The sequence below is a fragment of the Convolutriloba macropyga genome, chromosome 13 (assembly GCF_964194025.1).
Source record: "Convolutriloba macropyga chromosome 13, txConMacr16.3, whole genome shotgun sequence".
NCBI lineage: Eukaryota > Metazoa > Xenacoelomorpha > Acoela > Convolutidae > Convolutriloba > Convolutriloba macropyga.
The window spans coordinates 31,720,576-31,744,190 of record NC_134480.1 but is presented as its reverse complement, the minus strand read 5'-3'; the positions used below and the strand labels follow the sequence as shown (position 1 = coordinate 31,744,190).

General features: G+C 31.5%; 2 protein-coding genes across 3 annotated transcripts in view; both read right to left on the bottom strand.

Annotated features, from left to right (window-relative positions):
- Positions 1-23,615, bottom strand: part of LOC142351907 (coronin-6-like) — a 560,192-nt gene that overhangs the window by 152,794 nt on the left and 383,783 nt on the right. The window lies entirely within an intron of this gene.
- LOC142351584 (apolipoprotein D-like) lies at positions 983-23,288 on the bottom strand. 2 transcript variants are annotated; one of them, XM_075403692.1, is made up of 3 exons: positions 22,920-23,288; positions 22,279-22,537; positions 983-1,238 (listed from the first exon to the last, which is right to left on the bottom strand). In XM_075403692.1, the coding sequence occupies exons 1-3, from the start codon at positions 23,161-23,163 to the stop codon at positions 1,073-1,075; spliced, it is 669 nt and encodes a 222-aa protein (XP_075259807.1). In that variant the 5' UTR covers positions 23,164-23,288; the 3' UTR covers positions 983-1,072. The 2 variants fall into 2 exon arrangements, with proteins under 2 accessions (XP_075259807.1, XP_075259809.1); XM_075403694.1 differs by having other exon boundaries at positions 22,932-23,288.

Here is a 23,615-nt window from a genome sequence, read left to right as displayed (position 1 = left end):
TTATTTTTTAAAATTTTGATAACTTGTATTTAACCCATTACTGATGTTCTACATAGGCACAGTTGCTTACATCGATTTTCCTCAGGATTAGATTATGCTTTTAACGGCTTCGACGCCATTTTCGTGCAAAGTTTAATGGATTTGTTTTTGTCTGAGTTTGTCACGTAGGACATATTCTGGATAACGGCATGTCTAAAACTTTTTGTATTGGGATATGAATGAACAGAAGGCTTCTTAGAGATTTCAATTAATTTCTATTGGATTTCATTATTTGAATTTAATTTATTGAATAAAATCTTTTTTAATTTTGTCAATTTTGTCTTTTTGTTCTACTTTTTTACCGAATCCTATCAAGGACTGACTCGATGTTTTTCCTAGTGAAGAACAAACTATATGTTCAGTTTAGGTTGCATTTGACACTGTTTTGATTTTGTTATTACCCATTTTTTTTCAAAAAAATGGACATTGTGTTTTGTATGTAAATGACTTGTTTTTATTTGATTTTTGTTTGTCTTGTTTCGTAGTCTCAATAACTGCAGGTCTGATCAGTCCACTAATGCGTGTTTTTTACTTTACTTTTACGTTTTTGAAAGTTTTTTACTTTACTAAGTGATTTGAGTTCGATGCAACATTTTCTTCATACACTAATTATTTTTGATCAATTTGTAAGATTTTTTGAAAGTTTTCTATCTCTTCCTGATTGAGTAGACAATGAGGACAAAAATGGGGATGAGTGGGGTCGGAACATCATGTGTAAACGCGCATTACTGAGCCTGCTTTTTATGATTTATTTTCATCATTTGGGGTCAATAAGATAAAAGAAACTATGAAAGAGTGGGCTGTAATGAAGGATTATTACCCTCATTTTACTCACCCCATTTAACCGCACCCACGCCCTGCTCTTTTTAATTTTTGGGGGTAATTCATATAAGAAGAGCATATTAGAAGAGTTTATGCATACAGGAAGACCGATAGAAGCAGCCAACAAAATAATATTTAAATTTTCACGCAGTTTCTAAAACTGTCCAATATGCATATATCATTCGCCTGTTTTTGATCTTTTCTTTGCTCTTTATCTGCGGGAATACATGAGGTAATCCCTGAGGAGTCTCCGCATCCCACCCCATCTCCCAGGAACAACTGGACAGTCATCATGGCTGACGTCAATCATCTCTAGACCGATTCCATTCACACGCAAGATCTCCTCCACATTCTGTACCTTCTCAGGGTCAGGATGTCTGAAACGAAAGTTTTTGGAGATGTTTGATAAACTGGGTCTCTCTCATTGTAACCCCTAGTTCAGGGCTGCACTTATGAAAAGATCGCCCTCGACCAATATAAGCCATATGAAAATGGCTCGGCTCAATAAAGGGAACTAATTACGGCGACCCGTTTAAGGTAAATTTGCGGTAACAGTGGAGGGGGGGGGGGGGGGGGGTAATAAGAATGGCTCAATAAAATTACAGAGCCAACGTAATAGATAATTTGGATCTTTTCCGTTTGTGCCCCCCCCCCCCCAGTTTAGTGGGCGCATCTTGTTTTGCACCCCCAGACGCACGTGTCAAAACAAAGCCATAAGATTAAGGGCCAAAAAGCGAAAAAAGTTGCTGCAAAATTTAGGGGCGCCTAGTGGACACATAACTTTTACACCTCAGCTATTTTTTATATGCTAACGTGCTAGAATAACGCTAGAATTTGTTGGTGTGAGGCATAAAAACACTAGGGGGCACTAGGATATAACTTCTCGCATCATAATTGCACAAAGTCAATTTTGACTTTTTGAATAATCGTTCAAGACCATCAAACAAAATTTTTGACTGATTTTTAAACGATGATATAATTTTGATCCATTCCAATAAACAGAAATTTTGATTGAATTTTTGCCCATTTATTGTCAAAAAACGATGTAGAAATTGTCGTGCCCAGAAAATTTATTCAATTTGTACTTTATGAGCTCTATTCATCCAAATTCAGCAATGAATAGCAAAAAATTGGGAAAAACGTAAGAGGAAAAAATTTTCTTTGGGAAATTAGTGCGTGGATTTAGTTCTTTAGAGCTCTTTTAATCAAATCATAATTAAAATTCCGAAAAGTACACTAAACATGAGCTATAAGTAGAAAAAGAAGTAGAAGGAGCAGATAATCTTCTATCCTACAGATAATCTATCTCTTCTAACACACAATTCCCAGACTTTGTCGAAGTTATTTTTTACCGAAAACAATCATTTCAAAACAAAAAATTATGAAACACAGAATGAATAGAATTAAAATCTGCATAACTTAATATAGGTAACTGATTGGCACTTCTATAGCTCCTATCAGAACTGCAAAAATTAAATCTATCTTTAAGATAGTCTGTTTAAGTAATTTTTGAAAAAAAAAATTGCGATCTGTAACTGCAAAGGCTCATTACAATTGGCAATTAATAGTGAAATATGTTGATTAGTTTGTTAGAATTGTTAGTGTTTTGCGGCGAAACTTTTGAAAGACACTTTTAAAGTAGTAGATAAAACAGGGAAACCAGCCACCAGCAAAATTTGTTCCTTTTCTCCTAACGCTAATCGCGCACGTCGAATGGAACAAATTTTACTGCTTGCTGGTTTCCCTGTTTTATCTACTACTGTATATTCACTCTATATTCACTTCTTATACAATTAAAAACTATCCTTTCTTGTCTCACTTAGTGCAAACCACTAGTACAGAGTTAAGCTGGTAATTAACCATTATCAGACGGATAGTTCGGGTTCTATCCCCACCGACTCCGGTGGACGTATCCCAGTACTAGTATAAAACTAACAAGCACGTAAAACCAACTTGCGAAAATGAACTTGAATAAAAAAGAAAACTTGAACAAAAAAATGAAAATATTAAAATAATTAAAATTTTCTTATATTCCCCTAATCAATATTTAACCAATCTAAAACTAAAACTTCCTGTCTCACTTGGCGTAGTGGTTAAATCATCGAGTCTAGTTAAGTTGCTTTAGCAAACGGAAGGTTTGGGGTTCCTTCCTCACTGACTCCAGTGAACGTCCCCCGATAGGCGATGCCGCCTTTCAGGATTCTGATGAAAAAAAAACTATGAAACTAAGTGAGATAAAAAAAAACAAAAAAAAAACCAAATTCACAGTTTTTAAAAAGGATGATCAGTGAAACTGCTTCCCAGATCCCTGCTGTGAGACTGTATATGGGACAAACTGTGATGGGTATACAGTCAAAAACACTGAGATCGGTGGAAACACAGTGATAAGTGTTTTTTTTTTCAATGTAACTTGCGAAAATTGGTGACGCCTCTGCGGGGATCGGTGTAAGGACCTTCAATCTTGGTCCCCCAACCGCTTCACGGATAACTTGTGCACATAACCGGCGTAACTCTAAACTTTTATGTTAAATCTTTCAGCATATTCCTTGAATCTATCTTTGGTGAGTGTATATCTATATCTATGTAAATAAATACATAATCTACACTTAAAATTTTTAAATCTAAATCCACTGATGTGTTGATTTTCTTTACACATAATACAAGTTATATATAGACTAGGATCATTATAATGTATATTCATATGATTAATATAATCTCTATTCTTAAAGTAACCTTTACAGATATAACATCCAAATAAACTATCTAAACATGTATCACAACATTTTCTCCATGATTTATCTTTACAATCACTACATTTTACTGATGTAGACATTTTCAATTTGTATGTTTTCAAAATTGAAATTTTTGTCTATAAAAATAAAGATGTCTAAAGTAGAAAACGTAAACTTTTGTTATATTTGTGATTTGGCCTTTGAAACAAGGAAACAATTTGCCAAACATAATTTAAGTGATGAACACTTAAATATGGCAAGAAAAGAGTATGAGGATGAAGTGGAAGATCCGCAAAGCGGCTTCTCCGATGAAATCTTGGAGAGGGTGTATAATCCGGATGAAGATGACTATGTTTTCAAACCCAAAGATAATACTAAGGATATTATTAGAACTGAAGCTAAAACTAAAACTAAACCTAAAACCGTAGACAACATCTACACCAGAATTAAGTATGAATGTAAAGAATTTCATGAAGAATTTAGGAATAAAATAGCTCTAACTACTCATTCATATAGTCATAATCGCAAGTATTTAGAAAACACTGAATACTTTGATATAAATTCTAGCCAGAACATGAAAGAATTTTATATTACTGATAAAGCTGGAAATTACATTGAAGATATAGATGAAGCCATTAATAACTCATTAGAAGGAATTAAAAACTGTTACCAGTATAGAAAAGTTAAGAGTTTGAAATATAAGATTACAGTCGAGTGTGATTATAAGAAGAGAACCAAAGTAGAAGTTAAAATTACAAAAATATTCTTCAATACTGACTATATTAATAATAACGCAATTTATGAAAATGGAGACTTCACTCAATGGCTAAACTTTGAAAAGGAAATATATGAAGGTTATGGTTATGATTTCGAGTCTCTTGGAATAAGAAGTATTCAGTTGAACATTGAACCAACTAAAGCATCTATTGGTACCCATATAGATTTACCAGCTGATCTCAAAAACTCTAAATCGATATTGAATATACGAAGTTATAAATACAATTGCTTGCAACTAACTATTACTGCTTGGCTATATCCTGCCACGCACCATACAACTCGAGAAAGTAAATATGTAGATGAACTTATTGAGCCAAGACAAAAACATGAAGATGACTTCGGATATATATTAAGAATACAGAAATTATATAATATTAATATTTGGTTATACACACCTTGTGGTGGGGGTAAAGTAGAATTGTTTAAACCAGTGGATGACTTTAATAAAGATAGAAAAGATGTAAGAATACTAGTTTGGAGTAATGGACAAATAGAACACTGTGCTCTAATTAAAAACATAGAAACCTTGTTAGATCGACCAAATAGAATGAATCACAAATTCTATTACTGTGATAGATGTACATATTGGTTTGATTCAAAATTTAAATATGACAAACATGAATGCAACAACTCATTCAAACCAGAGATTGTTTGTCCTAAGAAAAAACATATTACTTTTATAAATGAACACAAACGTCAGAATATAAAAAATACTATAACCGCCGATATAGAATGTTGCATTGTTGAAGTCTCAACTAATGATAGTAAATATGTAATAGCTGAACATATTCCAATAGCTGTGGGTTACACCTGGCAAGATAACTTCAAACACTACTTCGGTCTTGATTGTATCAAAAGATTTGCTAGAGATCTGTTAGAAATAGAAACTGAGAATAATTTCAAACATAATGAAAAGATGATATTCACAGAAGAAGATGAATTATACCATGAAACTAATAACACCTGTCATATCTGCATTAAAACATGTATTAATCCGCGAAGCGGTTACACCTATAAAGTAAGAGATCATTGTCATGAAACTGGTAAATATAGAGGACCAGCATGTATGATATGTAATCTGAGGTATAAACAACAAAACTTCATTCCTGTAATATTCCACAATGGCTCTGGCTATGACTTCAACTTACTATACAGTGAACTCTTCAAACAGAATAATGATAAAAGAAAAGTAGATAACATACCACTAGCTGCTGGTAAGTCTAAGATGTTTAGCATTGGTTGTCTCAAACTCTTAGATAGTTATAACTTCTTAGCTATGCCTCTAGATCAAATGGCAAAGATATATGGATGTAAAACTAAAACATTATATCCATATGAATACTTTGGTTTAGACTCCTGGGGAACCACGACAAAGTCGTATGACAGCGAAGCTGCCAATGGTAGCAAAGCTACCTACCAAGAAGTTATAGGTAATTTGAAAATAGAAGACTTCAAATCCTCACTACATAATAAATTACCAACACAAGAAGAAGTAGATAACTTTAATAATGAAAACAGTCATAAAACTGGTAAAGATCTAACTATAGAGTATTTACAGAATGATGTTGAAATATTAGACTATTGCATGAATGAATATGTTAAATTAAGTATGAAAGAATTCAAGCTCAACCCACTACATTACGTTAGTCTCCCAGGTTATAGTTTTGATTGTTGGTTAATGTCAAGTGGTGTTACACTAGATACATTGCAAGATAAACAAATGTTAGATGATTTTGTTGGAGCAAAGAGAGGTGGTATATGTGGAATAATGGGTGATAGATATATTAATAATCGGCGAAGGTCCATATGGTACATAGACGCAAACAACCTATATGGTTATGCAATGATGCAAAAGTTACCTTATAAGGATTTTGAGTTTATTACTACTACTACTCTAGATCCGCCAAGCGGGTTCCTCGATGTAATATTGAATACTCCAGATGATAGTGATCATGGTTATTATATAGTTTGTGATATTGATTATACTAATGAATGTAAAGAGAGAACAGAGCAACTAGCACTAATGCCTAATAAGAGAAAGATAAATGATAATGAATTAGGTTACAAGGAAAGAGATGGGAGCGAAGCAAGATCCGCGAAGCGGTTACACCGATCAGAGAAATTAATCTTAGATCAAAACAACAAAACAGAACATATGGTTCATTATAGGATGTTAAAGTTCTATGTTAAGATGGGAGTAAAAGTAACAAAAATACATAGAGTAATTAAATTTAAACAAGACTACATATGTAGAGATTATATACAAAACAATACTAACAAAAGAGCAACAGCTAAAACTGAAGCAGAAAAGGATGTAAGGAAATTAATGAATAACTCACTATATGGAAGAATGTGTATGAATCCTCTGCATTTCTTTCAAAGCAAGTTCTTGCATGATGAAAAAAAATAATGAAAAGTGTAAGTAAACCAACATTTAAGAATATAACTAGATATAGAGATTATAGCCAAATAGAATATATAAAGAAAAAAATAGAATATAGCTCACCTGTATATGCGGGAGTAACAATACTCGAACTAAGCAAATTACACATGTATGATGTATTCTATAATATTCTACAACCATCCCTCAAAGATCTAACACTTCACTATATGGACACAGACAGTTTTGTATTAAGTTATAGTGAAGGTAAAGTTAGTGATGAGCATATGGATCTATCCAATCTCGAAAAACCAATCAAGACAAATAATAAAGTCCCCGGCAAGTTTAAGCACGAGCTTGGGAGTAGGATTATTGAGGAATTTATAGTCTTAACACCTAAGACTTATAGTTTGGTTACCCACGGGCAGAGCCCGTTTAAAGATAGCCCAAAGAATACTAAAGAAAAAGGAATAAAGAAGCATAATAATGCTAAACATGAAGAGTATTATGATGCGTTAATGAATAATATACAGAGAACAGTAGATGAATGTAGAATACAAAAAGTTGGTAATAACATTACAACAACAAAAACAACTAAGATTAGTTTAAATATATTTGATGATAAAAGGTTTTATGTAAATAACATTAGAAGCTATCCTCACGATGAGAATCTATATCTATTCAAAAGAGATCTAGTAAATAAAATCTGTGAAGCAGATTTAAATGTAAACAAAGACCTACTTATCTGTGAAACAGCTTCGCTGATAAATAATATTAAAGAGCTAACCATTAATGATGATAGAAAGTTAATCCTTGCTGCAATTACACTATATAATGATTTATTATAATTATAAAAAATGACTAAATTAGATAAACTTATAGAATTAAACAATCTAGAAAAACAAAACAGAAGAAATAGATTAGACGATAAATTAAAACAACAAGAGTATTATGGTGAAATAGAAGAGTTATTTGATCCTTTAACTAAAACACTAAATGCAAACAATGAACAGAATCTAGCATTAAGTGAACAAACATTAAGAGTTATAGATTGGCAAAATCAAGAGTTAGATAAACAAACTAAGATGATCAGTGAAACTGCTTCGCAGATCAGTGAAACTGCTTCGCAGATCGAGCAAGCTGGTTACCAGTTTAATGAAACTGCTCCCAAGATGGGTGAAACGTTAAAGCAAACTCAAGAAATAGCACCAGTTTTTGTTGATACAAAGATAGCCAAGAATCTTCATAAAATGGGGACTCAAACTAATCCTCAATTAAAATTAAATCTTGTAGATTTGCCTACTAGAAGATACAAAATGAATGGTGTTGATATAACCCTAGAGCAGGGTGCATTTTTAGTTAGGGATAATATATACGAATTCTCAGAAGGATTTATTGAATTTCTCACTAACCCGAATGTAACATATAACGATGATATCGAAGAAGATGAAAACAAAATTAAAAGGTTTTTAAAGGATATTAGATATGATTTAGGAAAAGGGGATAAGAAAAGTGCTAGATATAGAACAATAAAACGTATAATGGAAGTAAGAGATGATATATTTGGCAGAGGGTTAAATACCAACCAAAAAAGTTGCCACCACTACGTGGATCAGGGAATGGACTTCGTCCATGGCATGCCAGCCTGCTTTGCAGACCCAAATAATTTAGTAGAAAGATTAGAATTATGAATTCTAGAAACAAAAGCTGGTCATGACGGATTATATGATGAAATGCTAGATATATCTAAGCAACTATTATCTATGAATATTATTAATCAAGAACAACTAGATAATTTTGTTTTTAACTATGGTAAATAAAGGGTAAACCTGACTACACGCATAATGATGGATAAACAACAACAACAACAACAACAACAACAACAACAACAACTCCTAGCTAAAGAAGTATTTAGTCCTCAAATAACAAAGTTTAGAAGGGTAAGAATAATACCATTATATAAAGATGAAACATGGTCAGCTGATTTAATTGATAAGTCATCTTTAAGTAAATACAATAATAATTATAAGTTTATATTAACAGTTATAGATATATTCACAAAATATGCATGGGCTATTCCATTAAAGAATAAATCTGGTTTATCTATAACTAATGGCTTTAAATTAGTATTAGGTGAAAATCCACAAGGTGGCTCTAAAAGTAGAAAACCAGCAAAGTTATGGGTAGATAGAGGTAGTGAGTTTTACAATAAAACATTTAAATCTTTACTTAAAGAATATGGAACCGGCAAAGCCGCTTCAGGGATAGAACTATATTCTACCTATAGTGATTTAAAAGCTGTGTTTATAGAGAGATTCAATAGAACATTATTACACATAATAAATAAACCTATGTTCATCAATGGTGATGGTAATTGGGTAAATATATTAAATGATGCAGTCTTAACATATAACAATAACATTCATTCAACAATTAATATGACACCAGTTGATGCTTCTAATAATCCTGATAAGGTTAAATACACTTTTAATTTTAAGAATATTAAGCCAAAATTTAAAGTTGGTGATTATGTTAGAAACGCAGGTAAACGTAATATCTTCTCTAAAGGTTACACTTCTAATTGGAATAGAGAACTGTTCAAAGTTAATGAAGTTCTAAAAACACAACCACCAACATATAAGATAGAAGATATTAATGGAGAGATAATAGAAGGTAAATATTATGAACAGGAGCTATTGAAATCTGAGTTTGATTTTGAATCTAATAATAAAGTTTTGGAATCATTAAATATATTTCTTAATATAAATAATGACAAGAAATAGATTTAACCAGGCTAAAAATCAATCAGGGAACTCACTTCTCGGATTAACATCAACAAACAACCTAACACTAAGTAAGGCTCGTGGGTTATTCCTAGAAGGTAATGATAATATTGACATGAAGGATACCTATAAAATTACAAATGTACATCCTCCGTTAGATGAAAAGGATGTGGTTAATAAAGAGTATTGTGACAATAACTTATTATCCTCTTCTAATAAAATAGAAATTTTAAGTAGAAACATAACTGAACTAAGAAAAGGTGATTTTGATAAAGTTACAACTAAAACATTACAACTAAATGAAACACAAGTTAATGAAAATCTAATTAAAGAATTCATTAAATCAGCAAATGAAGTCACAAATGTTGTTAACTTTTGTAATAAAGTTGCTGCTGATACTATCTCTAAATATAATCAATTAAAACAAGAGATTGATAATAATAAGTTTAATCAGAATGTTACCAACATACATTTAGATGATATGTTTACTAATGGTCTAAGGGAAATGAAAGAATACAATAAATCTCTTAGAGGTGTTATTGTAATATATATAATTTCTATACTTTTACGAAGTAAGTTACTTGATAATAAAGAGAAAGACAGACTTGAGATGCATTATGGATTTAAACAAGAAGTTATAACGAAAGAAATAGAAAGTTTTTTCACTAATGAAAATGACCAATCTACGAAGTAGTTTCACTGATCCAACAGCACCGAGTGAGAGCTTACTGTATCCAGATTTATCATCAGTATCGGAACGGTTGATGCGCGAAGCTGCTGCTGTCAATGAACAGCAGATAAATGAAAAGATTCAAGCCAATAATAAATTTAACAATAATATTAACATTATAAAAGATATTAGAAATTATTATGAAACTGAAACTAATAATTATAATAAGAAGTTAAGTAGATATAAAAGTTATATTAACGTAGCTGAGATAACAGAAATACTATTATCATCAATTGCAACAACAGCAACAACAACATCAGTTGCATTAACAGGTATAGGATTACCTTATTCTATACCCACAGCTTTTGCCACAGCAACTGTTTGTGGTTCATTATCAAAAACAATTAATACTAAAATAAGAAATAAAATTATAAAGTATTCACAAATGTATATTCTAGCTAAACAGTTTAGTGATAAATTTAATAAACTATATACTAAATCAATGAATGATAATAAAATAGATAATGATGAATATAATGAATTAGTCAAGGTATATGAGGATTATAAGAAGAACAAGAAAAATAAATTAAGTGTTTTTTTAAACTAAAGTTATTAGTTTTTAGTAATAACAATGTCTTTAGTAATAATAATATTAGTATAAATATATACCGATAATCATAATCATAAACATAAATATAAATATAAACATAATCAAATAATTATCTTTTCTTTGTACCTAAGTATAAACCTCTTCCTTTTTGTACTACCTTTATACCTTCACCAGTAGTTGCAAATTTAATTAAATCAGGTGTGGCTGATAAAGCAGCTCTAGGGTTTCTAGATGCCGCTGCAGTTCCTATTTTACTTGCTATTTCTAATGCTCTTACTGGATTATTAGCAACTTTCTTTCCAAAGTTAACTGTAGCTCTACCAACACTTTTAAAGAAATCTTTCAATCCCTCTGCTTCCATTGTTGCATCAGATACTGTCATTGATTTATTCCTTCCACATTTAGTGCAAGATCCTCTTAACATTTTAGTACCTTTTGGTGTAATAGCTCCTCTTATGTTATTAATGCCACTATAATGTCTGCCACCAACACAATATGAATTGGTTTTGAACTTATTTAAAAGACTCATTTCTATATATAAAAAATAATGGAAGTTAAAAAGTATAATCCTTTTGTTGTTATGAATAAGTCTACGGGTTTCACCCGCGAGCGAAGCTCGAAGACTAAGCCTACGGGTTTCACCCGCGAACGAAGCTCGAAGACAAAGCCTAAGACTGAGTCTAAGCCTACAGGCTCTGCCCGCGAGCGAAGCTCGAAGACTAAACTTGAAGCTAGAGGTTTGTCTCTAGAGAATAAAAAGAAACTAGATACTATTTATGCTAAAGGTTTTGTTAAGACTAGTAGGAAATAATGATAAGGACTTTAATTATAATTATATCTATGATATGATAAGCCTCTGGCTATCTGCGAAGCAGTTTCACTGATTAGTCTCTACGAGACTATATCAACCATCTTATTACCATCACTACTAACACTAATAACCTTTCTAGTTAATACTAATGCATGACATATAACATCGGCAACTGCAGCACTAAATTTAAAATTAAGTTGTATTGGTTGTGGACCTATATGATCAGTTTGATATCTAGTATCAAATACATATATTCTATAACTACTTTTGAATGTTCTATGATTTATATACGGTTTTATATTATATGGTAGCCCATTATAATCTTTATTAAAGCTAACAATCTCTTTAAAAGCCTCATTATAATTATTGGTACCATAATTAATATTCATTCTATCTTCAGGATAAAACTCACTACCAATCTTACAATAACATTCAGTAACATTCATTAAATGAAATGTACTTGCATCATGAGTTTGTTCATTAACATTATTATTTTCAAAACCAACTATTATATATTGTGGTCTTTCCATACCACTTTCCATACCTAAATCAAACAAGAAGTTAGTAGCATTAGTTACGTTCTTATAAAATGTCTTTCTTTCATAATAACTGAAGTCTATATTATTCTTTTTATTTAATCCTTTCTGTACAATAATTCTATTATCATTACTAGGATCAATACTAGGCACACACCATGATATATCTCTAATTTCGATATTACCATCATTAGCTACTGCATCAGCACCAGCATTAATTCAATATAGAGCTCTATCATTATTATTTCTTTTTAATATTAGTTTAAATCCTAAACCATATATAATCTTTTTTAAATCATTCACAAAACCAAATAGATCACTCATCTTAACCATCATATACATGTGACCTCGTTCGGCAGCAGCATGATCACCTTTAAGTTGACTATCTCTATTACCTTGATTTCTAACGAAACCACACTCATATTCATCATCAGTACTAGTTAATAACTTATACATCAATAGATTAGGATGACAATGATCTATATATTCAATAGTCCTACCACCACTAGTTTTAAGTTTAACTGAACTAAACAATGCCATCATACCATAATTAACTAATCTAATATTAGCATTATTAGCAAATACACCACCAGCATCATCTGATACAACAAACTCTATCTCTAGATATGAATCGTGTATATTTAAATGGTTCTCTTCTCTATTGAGTATAATATTAATGTTAGTATTGATTGTGTTCATTGTTGCCAGATTATTTGGTTTATACTTTATAATCTTACTTTTGTGTATATCATTATTATAACCATAAGTTGCATCCAAATTAAAATCCATTTTTATTAGATAAAAAATGACTGATAACTTAATCACCGGAGGTGCAACTTCGTTGATCTTATGGGAACTACAAAAGATACATGATGCTTTAACTAAAACTAAAGAAGAACACACACTTAACTTTAGAATGATAAAGCCAACAGAAAAGTTTAACTTTAGTGAACCTATACTTAATAAAACAAAATTAGGTTTAATTAGATTATCAGTTTATAACTCAGTGTTTAATGTGAATAGAATGAACAATCAACTCATATATGATACCCAAGGTGAAACATGGTCACATACCCGTCTTTTAGGTATTACACCAGGTGCATATGAATTATATGAAATAGCAGAATTAATAAAAGAAGAAACTAATGGTAATGTTATAATAGAAATTGATAAGAATACAATGAAAAGTTTAATGGAAGTAAAACAAGGTGCAATTAACTTTGACATAGAAAATTCAATAGCCCCATTACTAGGATTTAGAAAAATAGTTTATAATAAAGGTAAATATACATCTCAGAAAATTGTTGATATTATGGGTTTTAGTAATATTAACATTCATTGTAATGTGATATCTGGCGTTAAAGATAATGGTAAGGATACAGACATATTATATACTTTTAATCTAACTGAACCACCAGGTTACTTGGTAAATATTATACCAACTAATATCTTATATCAAAATGTAACTAAAGATAGAATAGAATATATTGAGTTTAATATTAAAGATGAGCATGGAAGACCTATAGACTTTAATGGTGATGTATTAAGTTTTACTTTACATCTGACGTAGTCAGCTGGGCGAAGCCCCCATCAGTGAAGCTGCTTCGCAGATCTGGTGTAACCAGCAACAACTTCGTTGATCTAATATAGTTAGCAGACGAAGGTCTGTTTGATTTAGTTACAGACTTAGACTTAGACTTTAATTAGACTTAGGCTTAGACATAGTCATAGATTTAGACTTAGACTTAGACTTATCTGCGAACGAGCTCTGCTCGTGGTAAGCCAAGCAGGTTCCCTGATTGGTGTAACCACTTCGTGGATACTTAAACTAAACTACAAAACTCTCCGATCCCAATTAATTCTTAGTATACCATTAATATTTTTATTTTTAGTTATATCAATGACAATGTAATTGTAAGGCTCTTTCCATACCTTATTACATATATTAGCAAAATCATTATAACTAAGTTCCACATTATTAAAGAAATCTTGATATATAGATATGAGGGCTTTACCTCTCTGTTCAAATAAAATAAATAGATTACAGTTCTCTCTAACACTCTGCCTATCCAGAGAGAACAGGTTTTGATTAAGATATATCATATTACAATTATTATGTCTACCTCTACAAAAGTATTCATTAATAACTGGTTCTTTGGCTCGAACATCATCGAATATCATTAGTTTCTTTAAGTCTTTGGGTAGTTTATCAGGAGATGGTAAATCTTTTATATCTTTAATAAATTCAACATCTGCTTTTGGGTTTATTCTTTCTATACCATGTTACTGATCACCAGTAGGTCCAATGATATATAGCTTATCAAAGTATATACTAGCTAGAATTAGTTTTTTCAATAAGAATGTCTTACCACATTCACTAGGACCAGATAATATACATCTAAAGTTATCTGGAAATGCGGCTTCAGTAATTATATCATCATCATTTAACCATGAATATAGATCATCATTTATATTAATGGCAATAGGACTTGTTTGGATTATATTACTTCTTGGTGGTGATATATCCACCTGATCGGTGAAACCGCTTCGCTGATCAGGGAACCTGCTTTGCAGATTAGGACTACTTCGCGGATTATAACTACCCCCTTGATTATAACTACTTCTCTGATAGATAGTCTCATCATTATCATTATCATAAACATTGACATTATCATTATCATTATCATTAGCATTAACAATATCATTATCATTATCATTATCATTAATTTTATCGTTATCATTAACTTTATCGCTATCATTAATTTTATCGTTATCATTAACTTTATCATCTGTGAAGCAGGTTGGCATGCCACGGACGGAGTCCGTTCCCTGATTATCATTATCATTAACATTATCATTAGCATTATCATCAACCTTATCTTTACTACTACCTAAACAAAAACACTCATTATACATTCCTGGATATTTACATTGATTAACTAGAATATTCAAAGCATTGTTAATTCTAAATCCTCTATCAATAAGATAGATCATGTATAAACAATAAGCCCCACAATAAGATTCATCATATTGTTGTATTCTTTCATTAGAGCCTAGATTGACATACTCTTCTAAGAATAATGGAGGAGTTTCTATACCAAAACTATCAAAGTAATACACTGGACCACCTTCTCTTCTTATAACTAAAACCCAATGTGTACCTTCAGTTGGATGTAAATTTACAATAATGTTGGAGTTGGGTTCACTTACGTTATTTGGAGTCTGATCTCTCATTACAATTTCAATTGGTGTTAGACTTATATCTTTACCTATATCTTTTATTCTGATATCACTCATAGCACTATTATCAATATTAAATTTATTATTGAATTCCTCAAAAGTTAGGATAAGCATTTTCTTATAAATATTATTAATGTTTAATTATAACTCTAATTATAAGTCTAAATATAACTCCAATTATAGTCTAATTATGGCTAAGCATGGTCGAAGACCCATAAGTCTAATTATGTCTATATTTATCTATGTTTTCATTTATAAAAATGGAGACAGGTAGCGTGGTTATAATTTTTCTTTTCTTAATTATATTTTGTTTTATAGGATATGATTCAATACCGAGTAAATATGCAAAGCTAGAAGAAAGCTTTGGTGGATTTATGAATAGGAGTCTAGTTAGATTTGAATATGAAAAGTCACCATTACACACTATTGTCTATGGTGGAACTGGTACGGGTAAAACATATTTTGTTAGACAATACTTAAAATTATACTCAGTCCAAAATCAAGATCCGCGAAGTGGTTACACCGATCAGGATCAAAATCAAAATCAAGATCAAAATCAAAATCAAGATCAAAATCAAGATCAAGATCAAAATCAAAATCAAGATCAAAATCAAGATCAAAAACAAAATCAAAATCAAGATCAAAATATAGTTATAGTGTGTAAAGATGACAGAGACTGGATAAATCCCGAGACCAATAAGTTTTATACTGGATTTAATAAATGTGATATGAATATGATCACAAAAAACAATATGCAAAAATTTCGAAATTGTGTAATAGTACTTGATGATATGGGTGATAAGTTAAATAAGGATATAGACTATTATTTTACTGAAGGTAGACATTATAATATTCAAATGATTGTAATGTGTCATAAACCAGCTCAAATAAATAATACAGCAAGAATGAGTTGTGATACTATTTATTTAACAACTTATAATGGATCTGATCTATTTAAAAACTTTAATGAGATATATAAATGTGAACATGACTTTAGTAAAATAATTAATGAGTTAAATAGTAACCATTATAATCGTACAGACGGAATGTCAGATGAACTTCGTTATGGTATAATTAAATATAATAAGAAAGAAAATACTTTTATTATTATTAATAGTAATAGAACAATGATATATGATTCAAGAGTTGGTTTCCTTGATTTAAAAGCTCTCAGTTTAAAAGATGAGTTAGGAAGAGAAGATATAAATAAACTTATAGCATATATGAAACCACTCATGATAAATGCAACAGATAGAAATACTATTAGTCATGATAATTATCAGTTTTATTTTAATAAACTTCTTACATTAAAAGGTATTAAAATACAGAATGATGTTTTAACTCAGGAAGTTGTTAAAGCAAATGGTCTTAGATTATTTTCAACTATTTTAGGTATTATAAGTTCAGGTTTAATGATATATAATTTCATGAGTCCTGATATAACAGTAAGAAATGCCGGACATGTGGCAACTGCAGCGAGTACTATGTTGAATAGAACAAGTACATTATTGAACTATGGATTTGGCAGAAATCAAGATCAAGATCAAGATCAAGATCTGGAACATGAAAGGGAATATACAGATGGAGAAACATGGTCGAAGACCCATCAGCGAAGCTGTTACACAGATAGTGAAACATGGTCGAAGACCCATCAGCGAAGCTGTTACACAGATCAGCGAAGAAGTTACACTCATAAATATACTGGGATTTTAAATAAAGAGGGACGAGAGAATTTAAACAGTCTATATGTAAATAATGAAGAATTTAGAAATGAAATTATAAATTATGTTAAAAATAAAATGCAATTAAACCTTGAAGCAATTTTAGATAAGAGATGTAAAACTAATATACTCAATACGTTAGGAAATAAATATTTAGCAGAGTGTATCAAATCTAAAGATAATACTAAAGATGTAATTGAGATATTGGCTAAATATATATGTTGAGTATAATTGAAATCAGTGAACGAGCTTTGCCCGTGGTTCTCCAACGAAATTTGTTCGTGGTGTACCAAATTGTTCAACGGAGTTGTTCAACTAAGTTGTTTTGCAAATTGGATAACCACGAGTGAAACTCGTTTGCAAATTCGCAGATTTGACCAATTATAAATGGTTATAAAATGTTTAGAGTGTAACTATAAATGTGGAAACATTGCTTGTTTAAAATATCATTACGAATCATGTCATAAAGATAAAATTGATAAATGTATATGTGGTAATATAACAATAAGTGCTATTTGTGCTAATGATTTTTCTCCATGGGGTTGTTCTTTAAAAAATGAATCTAGCTCTAGTTCTGGTTCTGGTTCTAGCTCAAGTTCTGGCTCTAGCTCTAACTCTAGTTCTGATCCTGGTTCTAGCTCTAGTTCTGGTTCTGGTTCTGATTCTAGTTATAACACCAGTTCTAACTCAGACCCTAACCCTAACTATAACTCAGTCCCCAACCTTAACCCTAACCCTAATCCTAACCCTAATCCTAACCCTAACCCTAACAATAACTCAGAAGTATTAATCAGTGAAAGGGACGAAGTCCTTGGTACCCCAACTGCCCCGCAGATCCACGAAGTGGTTAAACCAATCAGAAATTGTAATAAATGTAATTATATAAAACCACTAACTGATTTTGATGAGAGTAAGTATACATGTAGAAGTTGTACTTCAGCTAAAGTTAATTGTCCATATTGTGCTTCAATTGTGAGATATGATGGGATACGAGCCCATGTAAAGAAACAGCATCCAGGTGTAGAATTAACTAAAGGATTTAGTAGAAATCTAACTGAAAAACAAAGTTCTAGAACTGAAAGTACTTTAGCCATTAGACAAAATGAAGAAGATTGCTCATGTAAATATTATGATTTTGTATTATTTCTTATTAATAATGGAATAAATATAGAAAAAGTAAAAGAAAATATAAATTTATTGAAAAGTATAGATAATTTGAAATAAAAGTATAAAAAATATAAAAATTTATAAAAATTTATAAAAAGAGGGAATCACTCCTTAAGAGTGAAAAAGAGCGATATTTTCTACTGGGGGATCACTCCGAATAAGAGTGAATTGCTCTTAAAGAGTGAAATGTAAATTTTTCTTTGATTTTTTAATTTTTTTATCTTATTTTTGATTTAAATTAATTTCTGATTAATTATTGATCCAATATAGAGAGAATATAGAGAGAATATTCAAGAAGACATTGAAAAAAAAATCACTTATCACTGTGTTTCCACCGATCTCAGTGTTTTTGACTGTATACCCATCACAGTGTGTCCCATATACAGTCTCACAGCAGGGATCTGGGAAGCAGTTTCACTGATCATCCTTTTTAAAAACTGTGAATTTGGTTTTTTTTTGTTTTTTTTATCTCACTTAGTTTCATAGTTTTTTTTTCATCAGAATCCTGAAAGGCGGCATCGCCTATCGGGGGACGTTCACTGGAGTCAGTTAGGAAGGAACCCCAAACCTTCCGTTTGCTAAAGCAACTTAACTAGACTCGATGATTTAACCACTACGCCAAGTGAGACAGGAAGTTTTAGTTTTAGATTGGTTAAATATTGATTAGGGGAATATAAGAAAATTTTAATTATTTTAATATTTTCATTTTTTTGTTCAAGTTTTCTTTTTTATTCAAGTTCATTTTCGCAAGTTGGTTTTACGTGCTTGTTAGTTTTATACTAGTACTGGGATACGTCCACCGGAGTCGGTGGGGATAGAACCCGAACTATCCGTCTGATAATGGTTAATTACCAGCTTAACTCTGTACTAGTGGTTTGCACTAAGTGAGACAAGAAAGGATAGTTTTTAATTGTATAAGAAGTGAATATAGAGTGAATATACAGTAGTAGATAAAACAGGGAAACCAGCAAGCAGTAAAATTTGTTCCATTCGACGTGCGCGATTAGCGTTAGGAGAAAAGGAACAAATTTTGCTGGTGGCTGGTTTCCCTGTTTTATCTACTACTTTTTAACATTTTTTGCACACAATCCCTAATTCTTTGAAAAAATTCATGCTGAAAAAAGTGTAAGCCCGTGACAATCATTACGATGATGTTATTATATTTCGTATCAAAATGAAACTTAAAAATTTTACAAAAATTTCCTGCCTTAAAAAGGAGGATTGGAAAATGCGTTTGCACATAAGGTTCCAATCCGAGCTAATCTACATTTCTGACTTACTTGTCAACGAAATGAAAAGATGTTCAAAAGTAGATGTTTGAGTTTGCAAAAAAATACTTGATGCAGTGCCGCATTAGAGCGCTCACGAGATCTGCCATTAAAAAAACTAGAAAAAAATAAACAACAACATAAGCAAATACAATAAAAAACATTTTTACGGCAAAAATAATGTCAAAAATTTAAGGCATCTAGTAACCAAATCAGAAAACAACCAGATAACAGATTAAATATCCAAATTTAATTTTTCTTAACTTTTATAGTAGATGGAACGTCTCTTTGATGAGATTATGTAACAAGTCGATAAAGACGAAACAATGAAGTGACGTTCACAAATCCATCAAATTTTTTTTAATCAAACAATTTCAGACCTCTCAAAATTTCTGAGCTTTTAAACAAAAAATTCCTGATAAATTTACCAAAAATTACTTAGGAAACCATAAGGACATTTCATTGTTTAGACTAAGCCATAGAAAAACCAAGATGCAGAAAAACTCAAAAGTTACAAACAAAATACGAAAACAAAAAATATTAAGGCTAATAAACCATTAGCTATTATCTAAACAACGTGCTTTTTTTATTTCAATTATTAGTTATAGTAACTCGTCTGATAATCAATGAGATCTGTTTGTTAACGCGAGTGTGCTAAAAAACAGAAAATGAAACACATATTTTGACCACTAACAAAGTGTTTATAAAAACGCACTTTATTCAACAGAAGAGCATCAGCTATGACATGACGTGAATTGAAGCGTTATTTGTTGAATTACCGAAAAGCGGATAAAGCCTCTCAATGATGAACAGAATTAACTAATGAAGAAAAACAACAACAAACCTGAAAAACAAACCTAAATTTAAAATTTTTTGAAAACAAGTGATATCTTAAACTTTAAGATATTTAACTAGAAACCGACAACATTAAATAAGTTCAATTAATCCTCAATAGGACGCTAATGACACATCTCAGCATTTAGAAATTTTGTCCTGACAAAATAGTTAACAACAAATTACGCAAAAAAGACAACTTAAAAACAACTAGAGAAAAACGTTTCAAAGCCGTTAGAAATTAATTTTTTGGGTAAGACCTTTTAACTACTGATTTTCAAACAATGTGGCTTCAAAAAAAAACAAAATTTAATAAACATAATGAAACCAACAAACATTTCAGTGAATTCGTTGTATCAAAGACATTGAATTCAAAAGCTTTCTGTGAAAATTTCTAAAAAATAAGGCTCGATTGGAAGACAATGTTGTTTGTTGCTCATAGTTTATCAAAAAATTATCACAATAAGTCTTAAGACTATGAAAACGACAAAAAAGCAAAAACCAATAGCTAAAAAGAAAAGTGCAGGAACAAAGCGTCGAAGCCATTGAAACCATAAGACTTTCTCTGAGAACTATATTTTGATCAATTGAACATCTGCTCGACGCCAATAGGAACTGACAAAATAGGATAATGTGATAAGATTTCAAAAGGAATCAAAACTATTTACAAGGTATCCAGAAAAATATTATGAAAACCCGTGACATCGAAGTCGGAATTTAGAACCGTCGGAACTTAAAACAGCTTATCAGATTAATTTTGTTTCCAGTAAAAAAAACAGGGCTTCTGTTATTAGTGAGACTGACCTAAAAGTTTGCATAACTTTTTGAAGGTTTAAAATCAGATATATCTATAAAATCATTTTCGAAAATTAATGCTAAAGTTTTCAAAGCCATTCGCAGTCCATTCAGAATACAAGATAGGTTCGCATAATGCTCCTTGTGAAACCCATCGCCTTTTAGTCAAGAAAATCAGGCCATAGGTTCACAGAAAATTATCAAAATCTCAGAAAAATAATAATTTCATTAAATTTTACGAAAACTCAGAGTCGAGGCCATAAAAACCATTCGCGGTGCCTTGAAAAGGAATTATTTTGTCATTGCACCTCAATTGACAATAAATGCGGCTTGTGATTAATGGAATTTTGATATGAAAAAAGACTAGTCTCCAATCTAGAAAAAGACACGAAAAAACTTTTTAAAAAGCAGCTCTCCAATGGATTTCAATTTTTGATAATAAACTTCCCTATAAGGTCAAAACTAACCTTTTTGTCTTTCGTCCATCAGAAACACAAAATTGTTTCCAACTCTAATTTTGAAGTAAACTTTCGATAGAAAAAATATTGATTTGAACAAAAATTGCGCTATAGGTGAACAAAATCACGTCAATTAACACGTGTTCTCACAAAAGTTTAAACTTCGATAACTCCTCCGAAAGCAAGAATTTATTTAAAAAAATCTTATCAAATTCAAATTTTAAGCTGGACGAGTTTTTTTAATAATGCCAATCACATTTCTCTTTGATGAACATATCGATCGGCCAAAATTGACTGAACAAAAAAAACATCTGAGTATATAGTTCCTCCCTCGCCACAAGTGGGGTTGGAACAGAAAGGTGATAAATATTTGTTGAACAATTAGTTTAATATTGTCCACAGCTGGGTATACAGGATACTGAAAATTATAATCTGTTTGGAGAAAAATGTTATTCCAATGTAAATATGCTAAGTGCGCTTCGGGGAAAAGATTAATACCGGGAGGAGGACAGATATAGACGGGGGGAGGGGTGGCTGAGGGGAGTTGATTTGCACACAATAGATCCGTTTGATTGACGTTATCAAGAATCCAGATGCTAGTCATTTAGTCTTAATTTGATAACTCGTATGGTAACCTATCACGTGACATGACCCAAGCCAGATCCATTTTGAGTGATCCGAAATTCTGGCAAAAGTAAGCCAGGGAAAACTCATCATCAGCGTGCAGTATGAAGAAATTGGGCAATTCCGATTTGGGTAATCCAATCTTCTGTTCCCCCAGGACGAAGTAGCCCAGAGCGGAGTTGCGGGAGTGTGTGTATTGTCTGGCATCTATGACACTACTACGATATTCTTCGCCCGTGTAGCCAGTGCTGTTTATTCTCAAATTCCAGCCTGATATAAAAACAGAATAATTAAGAAGATAATATTTGTTGCATCCTTGATAAAAAGTGCTTAACTTGCTCTGCATTGATAGATAAAAAATTTTCCTACGAACGGTTCTTCGATTTTTAGTTCCTTGATATCTTCCGGATCTTTTCCCTTTTCCGTTTGTGCCCCTCCCCGCCAACTTATTTAATGTCCTCCCGAAATCCGCCCGTTATTTGAAGGTAATTGCCAGCGGGTACTCAAACTATGTTCATAATATGCTTGCAGAATGAGAGGGGGTGGCAATAACTAAAACTTTTCAAATTTTCATAAGTTTGAAACCAACTTCAGTTTCTAGCTACGGATTTTTAGATTGTTGTGAAAGGATTCTAGACTCAATGCAATAAACCTGGTAACACACCATGCTGGTCTTTCCTGAAATCGTATTCTTCAAAGTTGCACCTTTCGCCACTTTCGTCTTCCGATTTGACTCTCCGGATCTCGTACCACATCCCGGCAAAGTTCCAGTCACTCACGTGCACCGCCGACACATGCGGACAATGTCCAACGCCTATGCCCGCTGAGACAAGTTGACAACTCGCTATGAACACAGTTGCAATTACTACAAGTGCAATCATATCGCAATACTGCATTTTAAAGAAGTGATAAAAGATTATTTATGAAAAACTGAACGTTTCAATTGCAACTCGAAGCTATTCAGGATGCAAATGCTGTATCAAATGTTATGGAGGTTGTTGTTTCAAGCGGATGCTTTTATTAGAGAAGCAAATTTTGAATTGAGCTCGAACAAGGATTTATATTTGGTTCTATTTGAACCTTTGTGAAGGTTGTTGTTATTTATTTTCCATATTGCCATTTAGTACTGATTTGCAACGAAAGGTAATATTCCAAATATTTTGCCTAAAGAGATACTATCAACTTTTTTTCTGAGAACAAAGTAGCTATGTCTTGAAAAACTTAAATAAATAGAAAAAAAGATGTATCGAAAATAAACACTTAAAGCTTTTTCAAAAAGCAAAAAAATAAATTGCCATTTTTTGATGAACTTCATCTCACAAAGAAGGCCGAAAAAAGACGGCTGGTT

Excerpts from the sequence above, each read along its gene's own strand:
- LOC142351584 (XM_075403692.1), bottom strand. The coding sequence starts at position 23,163 with ATGCAGTATTGCGATATGATTGCACTTGTAGTAATTGCAACTGTGTTC. Across the intron at positions 22,538-22,919 it reads CCAGCATGGTGTGTTACCAG|GCTGGAATTTGAGAATAAAC; the intron begins GTTTATTGCATT and ends TTTTTATATCAG. Across the intron at positions 1,239-22,278 it reads TGGGTCATGTCACGTGATAG|ACATCCTGACCCTGAGAAGG; the intron begins GTTACCATACGA and ends CTTTCGTTTCAG.